The sequence below is a fragment of the Coniosporium apollinis genome (genome assembly GCF_000281105.1).
Source record: "Coniosporium apollinis CBS 100218 chromosome Unknown supercont1.20, whole genome shotgun sequence".
NCBI classification, from domain to species: domain Eukaryota; kingdom Fungi; phylum Ascomycota; class Dothideomycetes; genus Coniosporium; species Coniosporium apollinis.
This window is the reverse complement of record NW_006913282.1, coordinates 245,114-265,250: the sequence shown is the minus strand read 5'-3', so window position 1 is coordinate 265,250 and position 20,137 is coordinate 245,114. Positions and strand designations below refer to the sequence as shown.

General features: G+C 53.5%; 7 protein-coding genes across 7 annotated transcripts; 4 read left to right on the top strand and 3 right to left on the bottom strand.

Annotated features, from left to right (window-relative positions):
• Positions 1–1,360: 1,360 nt before the first annotated feature.
• W97_04574 (uncharacterized protein) lies at positions 1,361–2,774 on the top strand (the record flags this gene model as incomplete). Its single annotated transcript, XM_007782463.1, has 3 exons — positions 1,361–1,951; positions 2,148–2,271; positions 2,326–2,774. The coding sequence occupies 3 exons, from the start codon at positions 1,361–1,363 to the stop codon at positions 2,772–2,774; spliced, it is 1,164 nt and encodes a 387-aa protein (XP_007780653.1).
• A 578-nt stretch (positions 2,775–3,352) lies between these two features.
• W97_04573 (uncharacterized protein) lies at positions 3,353–4,252 on the bottom strand (the record flags this gene model as incomplete). The annotated part of the gene is made up of 1 exon (XM_007782462.1): positions 3,353–4,252. One exon carries the CDS (start codon positions 4,250–4,252, stop codon positions 3,353–3,355), a length of 900 nt encoding a protein of 299 aa, XP_007780652.1.
• A 2,418-nt stretch (positions 4,253–6,670) lies between these two features.
• On the top strand, positions 6,671–7,735 carry W97_04572 (uncharacterized protein; the record flags this gene model as incomplete). Its single annotated transcript, XM_007782461.1, has 1 exon — positions 6,671–7,735. The coding sequence occupies one exon, from the start codon at positions 6,671–6,673 to the stop codon at positions 7,733–7,735; it is 1,065 nt and encodes a 354-aa protein (XP_007780651.1).
• Positions 7,736–7,946: 211 nt separating this feature from the next.
• Positions 7,947–8,918, bottom strand: W97_04571 (uncharacterized protein; the record flags this gene model as incomplete). Its single annotated transcript, XM_007782460.1, has 1 exon — positions 7,947–8,918. The coding sequence occupies one exon, from the start codon at positions 8,916–8,918 to the stop codon at positions 7,947–7,949; it is 972 nt and encodes a 323-aa protein (XP_007780650.1).
• A 292-nt stretch (positions 8,919–9,210) lies between these two features.
• Positions 9,211–11,615, top strand: W97_04570 (uncharacterized protein; the record flags this gene model as incomplete). The annotated part of the gene is made up of 5 exons (XM_007782459.1): positions 9,211–9,295; positions 9,352–9,508; positions 9,565–9,865; positions 9,916–10,929; positions 10,980–11,615. The coding sequence occupies 5 exons, from the start codon at positions 9,211–9,213 to the stop codon at positions 11,613–11,615; spliced, it is 2,193 nt and encodes a 730-aa protein (XP_007780649.1).
• A 3,620-nt stretch (positions 11,616–15,235) lies between these two features.
• Positions 15,236–16,016, top strand: W97_04569 (uncharacterized protein; the record flags this gene model as incomplete). The annotated part of the gene is made up of 2 exons (XM_007782458.1): positions 15,236–15,695; positions 15,772–16,016. The coding sequence occupies 2 exons, from the start codon at positions 15,236–15,238 to the stop codon at positions 16,014–16,016; spliced, it is 705 nt and encodes a 234-aa protein (XP_007780648.1).
• A 772-nt stretch (positions 16,017–16,788) lies between these two features.
• On the bottom strand, positions 16,789–20,094 carry W97_04568 (uncharacterized protein; the record flags this gene model as incomplete). The annotated part of the gene is made up of 9 exons (XM_007782457.1): positions 16,789–16,860; positions 16,923–17,561; positions 17,622–17,814; positions 17,866–18,376; positions 18,431–18,584; positions 18,635–18,994; positions 19,048–19,169; positions 19,239–19,849; positions 19,964–20,094. The coding sequence occupies 9 exons, from the start codon at positions 20,092–20,094 to the stop codon at positions 16,789–16,791; spliced, it is 2,793 nt and encodes a 930-aa protein (XP_007780647.1).
• Positions 20,095–20,137: the final 43 nt, after the last annotated feature.

The following is a 20,137-nucleotide window of genomic DNA, read 5'->3' as shown; positions in this document are numbered from 1 at the left end:
ATCTGTTTTACATGATACAATTCAAGAGCCGGGTGCAATGTGATATTAAAACCTTAATGGCATCATCTATTACCTTTGGCAAAAGTGAAGTGATCTATGGAAAACGGGATGGCAAAAACTCATTTCTGAGAAAGCCCCCACCGTGTTGGGGTTTTTTTCTGGGCCTGGATGTTAGTTCGTAGAAAGCAATTAGACTCAGAAAGTAGGAAGTGAGAATCGAACCAACGCCTTTAAACTTCGTGACGTAAAGCAGACCAACGCCATACCCATCGCTATTACCTGCGGGGTGAGGATACCACTGGGCTAAATGATTAATATACTATCCTTATTGGATATTAGGTCCCTTCAGAGCCCCCGCCGGCCGTAGAAAGAGATGGAAGTCCGTGAACGCATAAAGCTGAGCAAAGTGAAGACACACACACACCCGTCTGTATTCCGCGCTTTATTCTCTTCAGCCCAGCAGACTCCACCTCTTCACTTGCTCGGGCCTTAGCTCTCCATTCTCTTCAAGCTTCCCTTTCTTCACTTCAGCAGTAGCAGCATCCGCGCAAGGGCCTTCCCTATAAAGTTGGATCTCTTTCTACTGTGTTTTGACGTTTGTGCACTATGTCCGCTCCGTCGGGATTCAATCCAGCACGTCCGCTAGGCGACCCACCGCGGTCTGCGACCATCATCGACTTATCGGCAACGCCTCCTGTTACGCCAGCGGCTCCAGCCGGCTCATTCGGCTCTGCGCCAATGCAGGAAGGTGGCAATACTTCGAGACGGCCTGTTGCCGCCACAGGACAGCAACAACCGACGGCAAGGATCTTCGATACGAGACGTCCAGTGGGTCTACCAGGGCCGGGCGCTCCATATGTAAGGGTACGTTCAACCTGGTTTGCTCACCAACAAAGTCAGCAAGATGTCTTTAAGCTGAGCATCCCCGTCAACACTAAGACAAAAATAACCAGTTGTCCTACGTTTTAAGCTTGGAGAAGTTACTGACTTGCTATGACAGCCTCCCATTCGGATAGCAGCAGCGCCGCAGCCGCAAGCACAGCACGGTCCGCAGAACCCCCAACAGCTAGCTCGTTGCCCAATCTGTGGCTTCGTCCCTTTGCATCAGTTAGAGGAATGCCCATGGAGAGCTCCTGATTTGGCCACATCCATATTCCGGCATGTCCGGCTTCAGCTTGATCGAAATTTTTCATTGAACAATCCGCTTGTTCTCCGGTTGATGCACATCTACGCCGGTACGCACAACAACACTGCTTCTGCGCTTCTGGATCGATCGGGCCATGCAGTGTCCCTGAAACGCTATCTTCCCGATGGAAGCAGCTTGGATTGGACCATGTATCAGCCTGCGTGGGCGATAGACATGGTCCCACTGCCACGTATTCGAGATTTCGAGGCGATGCTGCAATACTTTCTACAGAGGCATCAGCAGGTACAGGCACAACTGGCCCGCACGCAGCAGGCACAGACTCCGCAAACCACACGCTCACAAGCTCAGGCCCAACAGCACGGCATTCCGTATGTGAACAGACTGGCCTCTAATCTCAACGTCACCAACAACGGTCAGCCAGCTCCATCCAACGATGCGCAGCAGCAACGTACCGCAGTGGATAACCAACCAGCTGCTAGTCTCGCCAACAGCACAGTCTCCGCCTCCGCCTCAGTAGCTGGAATGTTTGAGCCTCCGGCCAGGACGAGGACGAACGGACCGCCTGCTGTGGAACCATGGATACCGGTGAACAGCCAGCCTCGAGAGCAGGCGCGACCAAATCCGATTCTAGGGGCCCCTAGAGCAGTGGCGGGTCCTCCTACTGCGTCGCGAGCGTCGATCAAACAGGAGAGCGGGCCGGAACAAAGCAAGGCTTCTGCGAGTAAGCCGGGGCAGCCTACCGCTGTTACCGCTGCTGCTCCTTCCTTTCCGCGACCAGGACAGGGCTTCCGCATAGAGAAGAATGTAAGTACACAGAAACGTGGAACGAACAAGCTCTAATATACCTTGCCCCTTTACATTCGTGTTCAAGGACTAGAGCTTCATGCTTTCAGGGAAACATGCCCCTTTTTCTGAGATATTTGTCCATCATGTTAGCCTAGCCTGTGGCGCTTTCCCTCAAAACATCCGGGAAGAACACGAGACTGACCTTACACCGCAGCAGACCAGACGTGTGACCCAGTTCGGAATCCGATTCGGTCAAGCAAGTCTCAGCCTGCAGCAGTTTAACACCCAGCCCAGACCCCAGCATCAGCAGCAGCAACTTCAGCAGCGTCCCCACGACCGTCGGCGTCCCTTCCCTCCAGCGCCTGACTGTCCCTGCGCTGACTGCAAGACAGTCCGCGCCGTTCGCGTTCAGACAGCCCAACCCAGCACAGGAGCGTCAGCAACTGCAGGACCAGCAACCGCGACAACACCAGCCCCAGCAAGAGAACTAGCGTCCCGGCCGCAAGTACCCGCGGCTCCCATAGTTCACCGCCTCCCACCCCGGCCTCCCACCTTGAAGTTCCCGCTGTCCGGAAAAGCGCTAACGACGCATTTCCTCGCGATCCGCAAAGACCCCTACGCTGTTCTCGGCATTCACCGCAACGCCACTGCGGAACAGATCAAGCAAGCGTATCGGAAGGCTTGCATGCAGCATCATCCTGACAAGAACGCAGAGGATAGAGAGGGAGCGTTGGAAAGGTTCCATGTCGTGACACAGGCTTATGGTGTGCTCAAGGAAGAGGAAAACAGGGGGGAGTATGATCGGAAGGTGAGGATGGGGAAGGGGGTCGGAGGTGCTTGAACGATGAAAGGTCACGTGATGGAGGGTTTGATATGGAGAAGATTCGTGTGAGGGAGATTTTGGTGTGTTTGAGTGACTATACTTTGAGGATACTTGGCATGCTTCTTCCAGGCGACTCAAGGGGAGGTGGATTCGATACTGTACGATACGCGGCATGGTCTTCGCTTGACAGGATGAGCGTAACTGTGAGATGCAAGAGACTGAAGGAGAACTAGGATAGAGGGACAGCGGAACTCACTGAGAACGATTAACACTTGCAACGGTAGTTCCGCAATACTTCATCACCCGAAGTTTGAGTTGCCTCGTTTGATGAACACCTTCTATCGGCCAAGTCTATGCAATAGCATTCGACATAGCAACAGCGAAAAGTGACCGTTAGGAAGCGGTCGCCGACTCTACTTATGAGAGCACGGACATCCACCAAATTCGCCTCGCAGTGGCGGCCAGCAAAACCCAGCACACCGGATACGCAACGGACTGTTCTACAGCTCAAAAGCAAACATGGTACTAACTTCGCCTTTGCTCTTGGCACGCTACTCAGACGACTCTCCCGCTAAGGCAAACAATCAGCCCGGTCCTTAACGAGTTTCCGGAGGCGCAGGGAATATGGCGCTGTAAGAAGGTATACCTCCGGACGGCTGATCTTCATCCCCCGTCTTCTGCTTCTTCGCCTCCGAATACCCCGCCTGCGTGTACGGTCCATCTTCGTGTGGATGTTTGTGTGCATTGCTCAACTGCTGCGCGCTCCGTGCAGCCGCGAGCGCAGCCGCTTGCTGTAGTTGCGCTGCAGCATGGTTGCTCATCGCAGTTCCAGCCGCTCCACCTTCCGGTCCTCTTCGCTCGGCCTCCTGCCTGAGCTGCTCCGCTGGCGCATCAAGACCCGGATGCACAAGCGGGAGCCCGTGTGTCGGTAGTGGTGGCGGCCTGCTCAGATCTATGCCCCCCGGCGCCGGAGGAACCTCTCCCTGAAGCTCAAGCAGCCTTCCCTGCAGACTGATCACATAATCCCTCAGCGCGTAGTTTTCCTCCCTCAGGGTCTTGTAATCTGCAGCAATGGCGTCGTAGTCCTTGACCTGGTCCTTCAGCTTCTGGATATACTCCTCCTTGCGTTGGCGGAAGGCGCGCTGAGCGGCGCGGTTCTGAGCAGCGCGCTTCGAGCTGCTAAGTTCACGGCGGCCTTTCTGACTGCCATGACCATCTGGTGAGAAGTCCGCGGGAGGGGACAGAGAGGTGTGGTCAAGAGGGGAATGTGGATGTTGAGTCGCGTAGTGCATCTGGATCGCGGGGTCGAGCGGGCCTTGCGGGTCGAGCGGAATGTGAGCTTGTGGTGGTATGGTTGTTGGAACAGGTTGGCCAGGTTGTTGGCCGGCGCCGGCGGCGAGAAGGTGTTCTCTAAGGCCTATTATAGAATAGTTAACGCGCTGCACACGGGGCTGGTAAGCGGAACCTGGTGTATACGTACTCATTTCTATCTCCATGCCTTGTTTAGTGTCCTTAATAGTCAGCATGGCTTTAGTAAGCAAAAGCAGCGGGCGCATTGGGCTTACTTGGGGTTGCTGCATGATGTATGGTGCATAAGTATATATTGGCTGTTGGGGCTGACCGCTAGGCGGCATCAATTGATAGTGAGATAGTAGTGGACAGGCTTGTTCCACAGGATATCGAACTGGTCAGCGCTTTCAGGGCGGCTCTATCGGAGGACTTGTAAGCGCAGCCGATGCAGGTGATGCGCGAGACAGGTGGGAAGGATGTGGTGGGATGGAGCTGCTCTGAGACGCGTAACGGTTAGCAGAGCGCAACTTAGAGAGCGGCGCCATGTTATCTCAGCTTGAGTGCGCCGAGGCCTCAAGTGCAAGTGCAACAGTGAGCATTGGGTGGACGTACGATGGCTTGACGTTGGTTGTAGAAGTGAGTAAGCAAAGCTGAGTATGTAAGCGGCGGGGATATTTAAGGTAATTCAACCGGCGCTCGGCGGCTTCGGGAGCGGCGGACCAAGCTGCCAGATTGCGGGGAAGACAGAGCTCGGAGATTCACCTCTACAAGTAATCACACCTTGATATCACGGGAAAGAGTAGATGTGTGCGCGTATGGCAAACCAGTAGTGACCCTTGAATATGACCAAAGCTCTCTAACGGAACTGTAGACATGGCCTTGCCGTGAGGTTGCGCCGCTGCAGCTCCCCACAGCCAAAAAAAAACTTCCAAGCAACCTCTCCAGCAGCTTACAAATCCTCTCCCGGTATTTCCAGCACAGGGATGGGGAATTGTTTTGCTCCGTTGTTGCTTGGTTGCAGGACATTTTCACTCGTACGTAAGGAAGAAGCGGGAGAACCTTGAGGTCGACATCGTGTTGTGTGGGTAAGCTTGTCCGCTACTCGTACGGACTCACTTCAGATTACTTCTGTATCTCCTCCGGCGTGGCCCCATGCATCAAGGTTCCGCTTGAGTGGCTCCGAACCGCGAGCAATCAGTATTTCTCCCACCGTGACCAGACGCTCGTTGAAACATCACAGTGTCTTTTGGATAGCTCGGTATGATTCCCTTTGAGAAAAACATAGACTCTGCAAGCTGCAAACATGGTTTGCGGGGCACTCGGTGAAGGTGTAGACCTCTGTGCTCTTCTGGTTTCAGTTTGCAGGGGCGCTGCGAGTAAGAAACGATAGCAAGCCCACGATACTGCGTGTTCAGTGCTTAGTACAGGTGGTGGGGCATCATACGGATGACAGAAACTGTTGGACTCCAAAGCCACCGAAAAGCCTTCAATTCACCAGGTTTTTGAAGAGCCTTCCGACCGTTCCACCTCTCTCTATAACTTGAACACGCTTAAGGCTCTATAAGCTGCCCTGCGCCTAGGCTACCAAACCTAGCTCTATGATCATATTCGACAAGGAAGCCTTCAACGAACCGTTAACGCAGTGTTCTATCAGTTTGTAGTTTCCCGAGTCCGGCATTTCATGTCACGTGGGTGGGCATGTTGCTAAGACCAGCTGTTCTGCATCCCTGTCATGACTGCTGTGCGATGCAGTTCTTCACTCGCTCGTCAAAGGTAAACAACGAGCTTCCTGGGCTCGGCTACTCCAATGAGGTTGCGGTCGCTTGCTCGTACCCGGAGAGCGTCTGATCTGCTCCTCCTACTTTATTTGAGGGGCCCTTCTGACCCTGAGCCCCCTCGGGATTTCGATATCTGGACAGAACTCGACTGACAACAGCTCGACTATGCATGCTCAATACCAGCGATACAATGAAGCGTCATTCGCATATGCTGTCCAGTTGGACACACTCACGCTAACACAGCTGCGCTTACAGCGGCGTCAGTCATCGTTCGGCATCTCTCAACGAAACCGTTTCGAGCAAACCGTCTGCTCGTACCGAACTTCCTGGGCCGATTGCCCATTGCCGGAAAGCTAGAATGCCTGTAGCTATCCGGGATGGTGGAAAGAATCTAGAAAGCGAGGAGTTGCAGCCACTGAAGTATTCCAACAACATTGAAATCCATGTTATCTGCACATACTGAGATTGATCCTAAGGTTGGGTATCCATTGGCTGAAAAACCAAGTAGGCTCTTTACTCTCCAAGTCGCAATGGCACACATGGCCATGGCTTTCAATCGATCGGGGCCAATTCGTCGTGGCTTTTCCGGATCGAACGTCATCGTTACATGGTAACGGCGATACAGTCGGACCGGCACTATGCCTTAATGAGCAGCCCCCGCTGCCGAACCGTGGATTCCTCTTATCCGTTTCAAAGCGGCTGCTCATTATCGAACTCATGGTCTAGCATAAAAGCATCGATTCTTTGCATTTTTGAAGACTTATTTTCCGCTCAATGTCGCCTAAGGGATCGCCTCAGACCCCTCGCAAAGGAGCGCCTTCGAAAGCGCCTCCTCACCTGGATACCATGTTCTCCTCCGCGGATGAGGAGTCGGATGACGACCAGCCACAAGACACTATTGCTGTAGCCGGGCCTTCCGCCCCTTCTGGGTTTTCACAATCCAACGCTCGCGGTCCGATTGTCCAGCCAGGCGCTCCTCAGCTACTTGACGGTACGAGCCAATCATGGATAGATTTCACCCATGTAGACCTTGCTGGGTTTCACAAACCGAAAGCATGGTCTACGCACATGATCACTGCCTGGTGGTGGCATTTCGGCGGCGCTATTGAAGAAAATACGGAAGACACCCGCTGGTGGCTCTGTAAGCAATGTCATACCGAAGGAAGCAACGGCCACCGTTACATGTATCCGACCGATAAGGGAGGCAGCAACGTCAAGCGTCACTTACTTGAGGTCCATGGCCGTGCCAAAACGGGCCTTATACCGGCCACGACCAGGCAGGTGCCAGACGTTGCACGTCGATTTTACTGGACGAAACCGCGAATGGTACAACCGCAGCGTTCGATTGACCCGCCTCTTACGCAGACACCGCATCCGCTTGAACCGCCTCAACCGCCGGAAGTGCCTGCCGTACGGACACCGCGCGAAGTCGAACCTGCACCTGTTTCACTGGCCACGCGCCAAACGAGGAGCGGGGGCAAGCGTCAAGCCGATTATCCGGTGGATTCCACACCCACTGGCAAGCGCAGAGAAGGGGACGTTGCAAGGGAGACGGCGGGCGCTCCGTCCCCGCTGACTAGCCCACCTGAGCTCTTCGCCATTCTGAGGCGGAATTGCACCGAACAGGAAAAGCTCAAAGAGCAGCTTCAGATAGACCTTGATGTAATACAATGCAAACTGAAAGTAAGAGAGTTGGAAGTCTCTGAGCCGGAGGAGGACGAGGTCTTTTGGAAGCTGACGCTCGACGGAGCGCGTCGCAAGCGAGATTTAAGAGCGCTCGAGGTACCGAACCCAGAAGACGATATCACCTACATGAGACTCAAGCTGGACGTAGCGGAATGCAGAAAGTGGTTGTGGCAAACAGTATCATTCAATAGGAGTCAGGATCCGTCGCTGCCGTTGCCAACGTAAGGGCAACAGCACGGATATGGTAGTGCAACAGAGGCCATCGCCATCAGTCATGCGGACTCTTCAGGCGGCTGTACGAAACGATGACACCTTTGGGACGATCAGGCCGATCGAGGGAACGTGACGGTAATGGTGTCGTTGGGCGCGTACTTCTGGCTTTGTCGCTTTCTCACCCTTCTCTAGCTTTGAGCGCAGCCTCATCTCAGGACATCCATCATATTTCCACCACTTGCACCTCGTTCCCTAATTTGCCAGTGTTGTTTACTGTCAATGCTGCGTTGACCAGCACGCATCCTCTTACCTCACCACCCCAAACCCGATGCCACACAATACCGCTTATGCCGAAGATGACCACCCTGAGAAGCTCTATGTATCCCTTGACAGATACTAGATCCCATAACCATCCGTGTCCAAACGCCGCACAACCCCTCTCAAAAGCAGATTGCTCCTCATCCCACCAAACAACCTCCCTCCCTGCACCAGCATGCACATGCCCAAATACATGCAATGCCGGCTGAACTCGCCGTACCTCCCTAAGCAACCACTCACAGCCCAAACTAGCCGGCAGATCAAGATGATACTTCGGCGGCGTATGCGTGACCAGAATGTCTATATCCGCCGGTACAGTATCCGACCACGCGTCCCGCCCACACGGATACTGAAACGCGAACTCCGGCCCACCGCACGCAGGAATCGGGGGTGCTCCGTAGACATTCAGCATCCTGACTCCGCCACCGCCAATAGCGACGCGCAGTATCGTGCTCGAATACTGGAGGTATGTCACGTCTCCCCATTCCAGCTCGCCCTCCCGATCGCCCGGCGCCAGTGTCCCTCGGGAGCGCGGATCGAGATACGTATCGTGATTGCCCGCTATAGCGATCTTGTGCGCGTGCGGCAGCGATCGGAGCCAGTTGATCTGGGATTGGAGCTCGGCGACTGTGCCGGCGTTGGTGAGATCGCCGGCGTGGATTAGAATATCGCCGTCTGGGATGGGCTGCGTGAGCGTGTGGGTGTCGGAGATGCAGACGATACGGATTGGGTGGGCGGATGGAGTGGGCGAGGAGCGGAGGGAGGTTAGAATGCGGTGGGTCAGCCGGAGGAGGAAGCGTAGGGGGGAGGAGAGGATGACGGAGATGGTGGAGGGTGGGTCGAAGGGCGATGCTGGGGCGTGGAGGGAGGAGAACATTGTTGTGTGGGCCAATTGGCCTCGGAAAGGGTTTATACACTCATCGTGGAACTCTAAGACTGGATAGTAAAGGATAATGATACGAGTAATGTGTAGACGTTGTCGTGAGGCTTGGCGTGGTGTTGAGCCCGGCCGGTGGGGTGCAGATGCCCCACACGTCATTGCACGCACGTCCTGCCCTGATTGCTGCTGCCAAAGCGGGCAGCTTCAGGAAATACTGTCTCTCTTCTTCCAGAACCTACATTGCACTTCAGAGCTGTGTTTAGCCTGATCCAGGCCCCTCCCTCCAGCCATGGCTACCACAGGGCCGAAGAGCAAGGCGTTGCAGACGAATATGGAGGTCGACTATGTGGTTGTCTACAGGTTTACTGACCTGGGTGAGTCCACACCATCATGTGTTTCATAGCTGCCTTGCTAACTAGGTACTACCCAGACAAGCAAACCGCCATAGTCACCTTCGAGAAGCTCATCCAGGCACTGAGCTCCGTTGGTCTGGCCACTGAAGTTAGAAATGGCGGCAACCACTCCGTCTTAGTTTTTACCAGGGTAGCTTCGGAGAGGCACCTGTACGGTGAAGTCTATAGGTCCAGGTAAGCTTGGGAACAACCGTGAAGTCTTCGAAATTCGTCAGCTGACCCCCTCCAAGAGTCAAAGACTGGCTCCATGGTGTGCGGACCACAGCACCTCCCAAAGAAATACGGCAAGCTCTCCAGGTGGAACCGCTCTACGAAGCGGAACGGCTGCGCATTATCTACCAACTCATCACCAATCCTGTCACTGAAGGAGGGGCAGGCATCACACCAAAGGAGGGCGAATGGAAGAACATCGAGTCAGTCTTTCCCTTGCATGATCATGCCTACAATAAGGACTGGATCAAGAAATGGAGCACGAACTATACCTTGAATATTGAAGATCTGGATGAGATCCGCAACCGGCTCGGAGAGAAGGTATGCTTGCAATGGTCCGTTCTGCGAGCACTCTTGCTAACGCCGGAAAGATTGCCTTCTACTTTGCCTTTACGCAGTCGTACTTCACCTTCCTCGTGTTTCCCGCGGCATTCGGCGTGGCCGCGTGGACACTACTTGGCCACTTCTCGTGGGTCTACGCCGTCGTCAACGGGCTCTGGTGCACTATCTTCACCGAGTATTGGAAGCATCAGGAGGTTGATCTGGGCGTCCGCTGGGGCGTTCGTGGTGTATCTCGCATCGATGTGAAGCGGAGGGACTTCAAGCATGAGAAGCGGGTCACAGATCCAGTGACCGGCGAGACTGTCGAGGTCTTTCCATCAACCAAGCGCCTGCAGCGACAACTTCTCCAGGTACCCTTCGCGCTTGCGGCCGCCCTCATCCTCGGAAGTCTCATTGCTACATGCTTCGGTATTGAGATTTTTATCTCCGAAATTTACAACGGACCGCTCAAGAGCGTCCTCGTCTTCCTTCCAACCGGCATTCTGACCACGGTCATGCCCATCCTGACCGGCATCTTGACCAACTTCGCCACTCAGCTGAATCGTTACGAGAACCACGAGACCAATGGAGCGTACGAAACTGCATTGACGCGGAAGATCCTCATCCTCAATTTCATCACCTCCTATCTTCCCATTTTCCTGACCGCATTTGTCTACGTACCCTTCGGCAGTCTGATCGTCCCGTACCTGGACGTCTTCAGCCTTACCGTTCGGCCATTCGCGGAGAATGAGAAGCAGATGCAGGTACCCACATCCGGGTTCAGCATCAACCCAGCCCGACTTCGGAAGCAGGTCATCTACTTCACCGTAACGGCACAAGTTGTCAATCTCGGGATGGAGGTTATTGTGCCCTACCTCAAGCGTCGGGGTTTCGCCAAGGTCAAAGAGATTCAGAGCGAGCGTGCCGCAAAGAACGGCACAGCCAGCATCAACGTCGCAGAAAATGACCCACCGGAGGAGGTCGCCTTCCTCGAGCGTGTACGCAGCGAGGCTGAGCTAGATGTCTACGACGTGACCGCCGACCTGCGCGAGATGGTTGTTCAGGTAAGCTTGATGACTGCCTTCTGGCTCCCTAGTACTGACAAATATCATAGTTCGGCTACCTATCCCTCTTCAGCGTAGTCTGGCCTCTGACAGGTCTCTCCTTCCTGATCAACGACTGGATCGAACTCCGCGCCGACGCCGTCAAAATCTGCGTCCAGATGCAGCGGCCCATACCCTGGCGCGCCGACACCATCGGCCCCTGGCTCGACGCCCTCACCTTCCTGACCTGGGTCGGTTCTCTCACGACCGCCGCCCTCTGCTACCTCTTCGCCAACGATGGGATTGGGCCTAACGGCACGCCCAAGAGCATTCAAGGCTGGGCGCTCCTGCTTACAGTCTTCTTCGCCGAGCACGCGTTCTTGGCGGTGCGACAGGTCGTGCGGGTCGTGATCTCCAAGCTGGATAGTCCGGGTAGGCAGAAGGAGCGCAGAGAGAGGTACTTGCTTAGGCGACAGTACTTTGATGAGAGCTTGAGCGAGATTAGGCAGCTGCCGACGATGGAGCAGGCGGCGGAGCATATTGACCGTGGCACGTTGGAAGAAGAGGCGAGGCAGTCGACGCTTAGGGGATATAGCGTTGAGGGTGCGTTTTGGGCAAGGCAGAGGGGGTGGAGGGAGACGGTGCAGGTTGGGGCGCATTTGATTGAGAGGGATGGTATGGCGGGAGAGGTGAAGAAGACGAGGTAGATGGATCGTGGCCTGCTGGGGCTTTTAGATGCCATTGTGGGTGATGCACGGGTCATGAAGTATGAATAGGTCAATAAGAATTCGGTTGCTGGCCATTCACTTCTGCTTTGCTCAATGTGGCTCCTACCTCGCAGATGAACTGTTGGCTGTGGAAGCTGTGACTTAGGTTACAGTTGCGATAATGGTCCGAGCGAGTAGAGCGTGTCTATTCCGTGCCATGGCTCGGGAGGTCGTGGATGATTTCTCGGCTCAGCTCAAATCGCGTAGAGAGCGCTTGTCTGCTACCTTCGTTGGATAAAAGAGACCCCAAAACTACATCTGCGAAACACTAAGCAAGTCGTATTTGCTTCTGGCGCGGTCCAGCTTCCTGCCACGCATCCTTATGAACATAGCCGAGAGCTACCCGGTAGGCGTAACCATCTTCCCACCTAACAAAAAGCACCGTAAGCGCAGCCCATTCACCTTTAGGGAACCCGTTCTTATAGAAGGCGGGGTGGCCAACGCCTGCCAGCGACAAGAGATCATTGTCAGACAGTTTGCAAGCTGCAAGAAACACAATATCCAGTTCAGCAGGACCGTGTTGATGTGGGAACGTTGAGGCGACTCCTGGAATTACCCCACAGCAGCGTCCTTGAGCGTCCATTATCAATACGTGAGGGTCAATTGAAGGGCGTACTTTATCTTGGAATGAGAACACTGATGTTGATACGACAGCTGCTGAAAAATAGAGCACGTTGGCCTTGGAAGGGGCATTCGCTGGTAGATGGTGTTCCTGTGGTATCCCTTTGGCTGACTGAGGGTCGATGCTATGGTCCAATTCGGACAACTTCGCCCATGTCCTCGATTCATAAACCGGCGAAAGCTCAACAAGGCGAAGAGTGGAAGATTCGGAAACGTAGAAGGGACTGTGTAGCAGGCGAAGATTGGAGAAAGCCCAGGTATCGTACTTGATGCCACCGGTCCAAGCTGCCCACGACCATGACGGGAAGAGTTCAACTGGATTCGCCGCTTCAGTGGCCGTAAAGAGTCTTCGTGTTGTTGTGGTTTTCTGTTCCCACAACAAGGTATGTTTCAGAAATGCTTCCGGTAGCCCGCAGAGCATAGTCCAGCCGCAATGTTCTTCAAACACCCTAGCTACGCCTGCGAACGCGTTCAAGACATCCCAGGGAAAGGTCAGGCGCTTCGATGCGTATGCTTCGACCACTCTGGCATAACACTTGAGTGAAGAAGCCCAGCTCTCGGATCTTGCGCGGGTGGACAGGAATGTCTGAAGATGCCGCCCGTCGCCATTGGAGCGCCGAGATTTGTGAGATTCAAATCTGTCCTCATGCCAGGTGAAGCGGTTGCAACAAAAAGAGGCCTGAGAACCAGTAAAGTAAAGGCACCTTCTTGACAGCAGCCTCTCCTGGAATGTCCATGCTCGGCTATTGTAAGCTGAAGTCTCTAAGCTGTCGGAGAGCGATCCTCGGGTAGTGATTTCAAGTCCACAATCAGAACCAAGGCTGTCATAACGTCTGGTGTTGGGGCGTACACCTGGCAAGCCTGATTCAGCGTTGTCGCCATGGAGAGCCACAAAGGTAATCAATGCTCTATTGTAGATCCAGGCCATCTCCTGGAGTAGATGGTGCTTCCGCACTTCATCATCTTGCGGGATGCACAAGGAATCCACCCAAAGGTACGATTCTTCCATCTCAGCAACCGCCTTCATTGCATCTTTGACCACCTGCGGAAGTTGTCTCTCGAGTAAGCGCAGCGATCCGATCCCAGACAGGAGATCTTTGTTAGCTTTTGTGAGTCGAAGCTGAGAGACTCCTCCCCAAACATAACTGAGAGTTACGTATCTGCAACTGTAATCACGTTCGACAAGTCTCTGCTCATGTACGTCGATCAATGTCAGACTCTTGGCCTCGGAATGACCACGCTGAAGCAGAGTTTGATGGCATTCACTGCCGTGTTGACCTTCGCAGTCTTTTAACCAGGATCTAATAAGAGGCCAATGGAGTTTTGACTTAGGGACAATGCGAATCCGTTTCCTGTAGCGCTCCCCGCTCTCCTCATAAGCTCTTTTGACCTGCTGTTCGTCTTCTGAATATACTAGGACAAAGTAAGGAGGTGAAACAGCAAAAACGGGTGCGGCAGACAACAGAGGCAGGTTCTCTCGTCGCCGTCGACATCGCTCTCATAAGAACAGTACACAGAGTGCACAGCCAAGGCCCTGCTTCAACGGGAAGGCTGATGGAGACTGATGAAACCTTTCTAGGTTATGGCCAAGATGCAGGGACGACTTTCCCGACAGAAAACCCTTGCATTTTTCGCACACATCCCTCGGATAATTTATCGTTGGTATTAGCCGGTATAGTGCCTCATCGGGTCCCCAAAATTCAACCGGAATCTCCTTGTTAAGCGGCTCATTCTCCAGGCGCTCTATCACTAGAGCACAATTCGGGCAGTCCCTACTCCCGTGTCTTGAGTCAGACTCTGCCAGTTCATCCGGAAGCGGGAGGACTGAGAGGGTTTGATCTCCGTTGGACTCCATAAGGCTCGGCGTTTCGTCTATCTCTTCGGCGCCCTGATGAGGGATCTCCCATGGTCTCGCTGATTGGACAACTACAACAGGAGCGCCCTTTACGTTCCTGTACCATGAGAATCAATTCGTGAACAAAGCGCAGAGCTCAAGTCCTGCTTTCTCGCTCGGGCAGACACGCTGAGGGTCCAACCCTATGGAAGCATGGACTTCAAGGAGTATCGTGTGGACATCGAGGGAAGCTTAGATGCGAAGAACAAGGACAGCAGCTGAAGAACTTATAGCGCGGTACTGAAGGCTGTCTCCAAGCTTTGTGGCTGTGCCTCGATAGCGCATTTGATAACTTGCATAGCCTTCAGCCTTGTTCGCAGGAGAGCAGCCAATCGAGGAGACAATCCGAGGGCAGGCAAGAAGGAAGACTGCTGCATCTCACCCGTTGTTTGAGCTTTGATTGGCGCCAGTTTTTGTATCAGCTCACTCTCGCTCACTAACAAGTACAGATTAAATGGAGACGAGTTAGTGGGAATTGTAGTAGAACAAGAGTGAGCGTCGCCCTGGGTTTGGGTGTTCTTGTCACCTGACTCGCCCAGCTCACGAAGTCAACGCAACATTCTCCTACAACAGGCAATCGTAACACTTCCCTGCATTTACTTACTAATCAACTGGTCCAAGATACATGTATGCTATATATGAGTCGATGCGTATGATCCGAAAGATGGGTTCGGAGATACGTTGATTGGTACCTAGTATCTTACCCAAAAGTTATGCTGGGTCTCTGCGCCGAAAATCAGTGAAAAGACCGAGCATGACTTTTGGAGCCCCACCTCGGAGTGACCCTGCAAAGAGAACTTCATGACCAAGCGAAGACAGGGTGTTTAGTACCTAGGCCGCGATCATAAACGGTAGCCGCCAGGATTCCATAGGCAGCAACGTGTCCTTTCGACCCTTTGGTTCAGCGCGAATCTCACTCGTTCCTCTCTACCAACACATCCTCATCATACGCCAGTATATCTCTCACAGTTAGTCGTCTAAATAGGGTGCAAGTCCTCCAGCCTCGCAATATAACTCTTTTCCACGCAATACATTCCCTTCCATCATGGACATCCAATTGATCCCAGCCACCATCGCCTCCGTCCCCGAAATGGTCGATTGTGGGCGCCGCGCATTTGAGAACGACGCTCTAGAACATGCCATTTTCCCAAATCGGTCAGAAGCTCTGTTAGAGAGCAAGGAGGTCCTTGAGTACCGAATGAACCTTATTCGAAAGCGCTTGCAATCACCGGATTGGCATTATGTGCTTGCCACGATTGATTCAACCGAGGCTCCTGCGAAAGTTGTTGGTTATGCTGGATGGATGGCTCCACCGCCACAGGAGAACATCACAGAGCAAAAGCAAGTGGAAAGCGCTGTAGAGAGTCAAATACAGCAGCGTCCCTTTGCAACAGATGATGAATACAGCCCCAAAGGCATGGATATGGACGCCTTCAAGCACGCGGTTGAGGTTATTGAGAAAGCGAAGAAAGAGATTCTGGGAAAAGAGGAGCACAGGGTATGGTGTAAGTTTTGTATTCATCTTCACTTGGCTTTGGCCACCCAATGACCGGAGCATGAATTCTGCCTAACACAAAAAAGATCTTGCATCCTTAGCTGTTGATCCAGACTTCAAGGGAAAAGGTATAGCCTCGGACCTTGTGCAATGGGGTGTTAGCAAAGCGGAAGAAGCTGGATTGCCAGCGTATCTGGACTCTTCTCCAGCAGCAGTCGGTTTGTACAGACGACTAGGTTTCAAAGAGCTGAGGAGATTAAACGTGATCAGGAACGATGAGAGCCATTTTTCCACTGTCATGATGAGGACTCCTGGTAGTGCTGAGACGTAGGTCGATCTTTGGCAGTGCATGGTTGATTGTTCCTGGAGTTTCATAGAGGTTGCATCTACTGTTTGCAGACTTATTTCGGCGAGACCGACAGAAAGGTGTCTAAAGATATTTGTCTAACTTTCACGCTCTATTTTACGTTGGCGGGCGTGCCGTAAGAATGGAGATTGCGAGTGCATTCATTGCGAAATGAGCAGCTTTCTGAGTACGCATAGTATACCTAGACTCAGCAGCTATTGAAGCAAAAGCCCATCGATGAGCAAAAGTCAAAAACATACAGCAGCAGGTATTCGCTAGTGGTCACCCACCTAACTACTAATCTACCGATTCAAAGCTTATAAAGTGGCAGAGCGGACGGGATACCCAGTTTTCTTTGATCTATGGCCGTATGTAAAAGCGAGGATATGAGTTCTCGATATATGTACGAAAGATATACCAATGCTGGGGCTGTATTAGAGTTCCCGCTCTATCGCGTTCGGCTAGGTTGAGCAACCACCACAATCTGAAATTCCAAGCATGTGAAACTTTATAACAGTTTTTGGCATGTTAAGACAGTGGGCTTGGACTTATCTAAGAGCTTCATTGTGTACGTCCTAGCAGTCGACTTCCAACTCACAGACTGGTTCATCAAGCATGTCATTGGACTGACATTCATATGCACAGTTCGGCTTTTACGTAGGCTCAACCACCAACGACACATTGACAATACCGGAACTGGGAGGAACTCTTTGCTAGGAACCACAATCTATCTATCTATCCGCAAAAAAATGCAACACTACCAAGTCTTCGGTCCAAAGATCTCGCCCTCGGGCACCGTCTTATACGAGCAAGCATGCCAGTCACAGCCCTACAGTTAACCAGTCAGAAAGTACTCCCCACACACACCCCCACGCACCCAGAGCTACGTACCTGTTTATAAACCTCCGTTCCCCACCACCTGAACCGATCCATAAGCCCCGTATACCCAAACGCGAAAAACACCACCACGACCCCAACCGCGACACTCGAATCCAACCCGGCGCTCGTCGTCATCGTGTACTTCCCCCACCACGCGCGATACCGCCTCTGCACAAAGCAATTAAAGAACCAGCACACAAGCGCCCAGACGCTGAAATTCAGCCCCGTGGCCGGCGGGATCCAACTCAAGCTCCCAAACAAAACAGGCAGATTTACATTTCTCCAAAAGCTCTTTCTGTGCCGTCGGCCCAGCATCCACACGCCCACAGGCGCGATGGCGCCGACCAGGAAGGCCCATACTAAGGGTCGGTACAAGGCGCCAGGCCCGAAGAAGCGCGCGGGGCCGACGACGCCCCAGAGGATGCTGCCGTTGAAGTGGACGCGCGCGATGGGGCACGTGAAGCCGTTTATGGCGGCGGGGGTGCAGATGCCGCGGATGTGGGTTAGCATCCAGTTGAGCACGCCGATTTGGGTCAGCGAGGAGACGGTCGTGGCGAGGAGTTGCAGCTTGAAGAGGATGCGCGGGGGGATCTTCATGTAGTGGCCCAACTTGAGGTCGGAGGAGAATTTGAGGCCTTGGGTGGAGGTGATCTGTGGGATGGAAGATTAGTGGGGAGAAGGGCGGAGGGGGAGGGGGAGGGGTAAGCATACGTAGCCATAGGTTACGAAGACCATGTTGGCGACGGGGCGCCCGGGGAAGACGACGCCGCAGATTAGCTGGCAGATTAGGTAGAGGCTGCTTTGTTGGTTCGTGATGGCCATGACGATACCGATTGGGATGAAGAGGAGGGTGCATATGCCGAGGGAGAGCAGTAAGCCGTACCACGGGAGGTGAATCGGGTAGCTGTGGGTGTGAGTCGGCGGTCCACGAAACAGACAGAAGGGAGAGACTGACTACTCAACGACAAACATCCCCACAGCTGTCATGCTCACACCAGTGAGTAGGTACCAGCTGATAGGCACGTCCTCGTATCTTCGCATCAGGCGGTTGTGGACGTCTTCGGCACTCATCAGGTTGTCGAGACCGGGGCCCGACGTCGAAGAGACCGAGCTCATGCGCCGCAGGTCTGGCATTCCCTCGCTACCGTCGCCAGAGGAGAGTCGCCTGTACATGGCCTTGTCCTCGCTGCGTATCTCGTCCAAAGATCTTCGCCACTGTTTGATAATATCCCTGCCGTGCCAACAAGCTGTATGCGTGATCAAAGCTGCCAAGGCAGCAAATTGAAGTGCATAGCTGAGGACGTAGGTCATTGGCATGAACACTCGGCTGTACTTGTGGTAGGCCTCCTCGTCGAAGAGAAAGTCCGGCGTCAGAATCTTGCTCACGTCGTAAGGCTTGCCGGTGTTGTCGAAGACGGCCGAAGAGAGAATTGGCATGTATGAGGAATATAGCACATTAGAGTAGTCTGGCTTGAGTGTCAGTGGTGGCTCCAGCAAACTTCTTCGGCCCTGGCACTCACACAGAATGGGAGCTACGATGAACATAATGACGACCAAACCACTGACGATGTTCATAGCAGCCCAGAACGGCACTACGAGGGGCGAGCCAATGTACGCGATCTGCGACCAGTCGAAGGTCACCGGGAACAGGCCGAGACCTGATGAAGTACCGAACTGTGGGAACGTTACTATATGATATCGAACAAGGATGCTCTCTCACGCACAAGGTTGGCAATGATCACGTTCTTCGGCGCGAACCAGGTGATGACGTTAAAGTAGCTCAGCGCTGGCATCAGAAGACCAGGTATGAAGTAGAACGCGAAGGAGCCACAGAAGACGTAGAGGAAGAACTTCGAGCGTGATATATGCCAGCCGTTGGCCGGATGATTCTCGTCATTATGCAAGGTGGTGAACATCGATGTAGAGATTAGGGTGCCGGGCCATATCATGCCACTGGGTCGGACGAGGAATCTGCGCGTGATGCCAGCAATCGCATATCCAAGGATCTGGGTCGACAGAGTTAAGAGGATTTGATAGATGACACTAGTCTCCTGGTGATAGAATTTGGTCTGCTCTACAATGACCTGTAAGAGTCAGTATGAGATTCGCAGAGACGACTGAGAGAGTGCAAGCTTACATCAGTGGCGAAAGCGAACCCGAACGACACATTACTGGCAATATAGACGCAGCAATGCTCCTTCTCGTTCCAATGGCCTTGGGCTAGCCAGAGCCGGAATCGGCGCCTCCAGCTCGTGGAGACTTGGGCAGGTTTCGGGAAGGATCCTGTATGATAGCCGTTCGGTGAGGTAAGAATGGCCTCAGGATTACGGTATTCCATGGAAGGATTTGCATCGAGAATATGTGATAGGAGTGATCCGTCGACAAATAGCTCATCAGGATCGTCATCGCGAGTGAGTAGCTGGTCCCAGAGGAGGCCGAGGGGATGAACAAGTAACAACGCGATGACTGGGGTAATGCTAACACTTGGGTATCTTAACGAGAAAAACAAGTTGGTGGAAGAACCTAAAATGGAAAAAAGCATTGACAGCGTCCACATGCGAGGAGTGTTGATAGACAATGAGGTATCATCGGTCGGTCGTACACTTGCGCGCACTTGAGGGTATGGTGAGTTATCCGGAGGGTCATGTGAGGGATGCTTGTCCGGCATCATATGATCATCTGATAATGCATCATCCTCGCTGCCGGAGTCAGAGCTCTCGGTTGCACTCCCGCTTGATATGTGCAGGTCTTCGAGCGTCGCATCCATACCCACTGCGGCAGGCATGCCAGCGTTCGTGGTGAACCGTATTTCCAACCCGGATTCCTGTTGGCCTTCGACAGCCTCGGCGGCAGTTTGGTTCCGTTTCCGAACAGCATTGCTGGATTCTGCAGCCGCAGAGAGCTTCCGTTTCCGCGTCCCCGACTGTCCAGAGGTCTGGCTGCTCTTCCTAGCCCTTGCGCGATCTCCCAACACCCTGATCAAAGAGTATTCCCGAGTCGGCTCACCATGGCCCCGCAATCGCCTGATCTTGAGTCCACGCAGGTCTCCAGACCCGTCGAAGTCTGTGTTATCTTCTGACTCTGAGGGTGAGGCACTGGAGCTCAAGTGGTGTACTGGAAGAGCTCCATAGGAACCAGTGCCTTGCGCCGGCGACGAACGAAGGAAGAGCGGGGCGCGGGACATGTTGGGATCAGCATCAGCTGCTGCGACGGATTGTCCTGGCAGC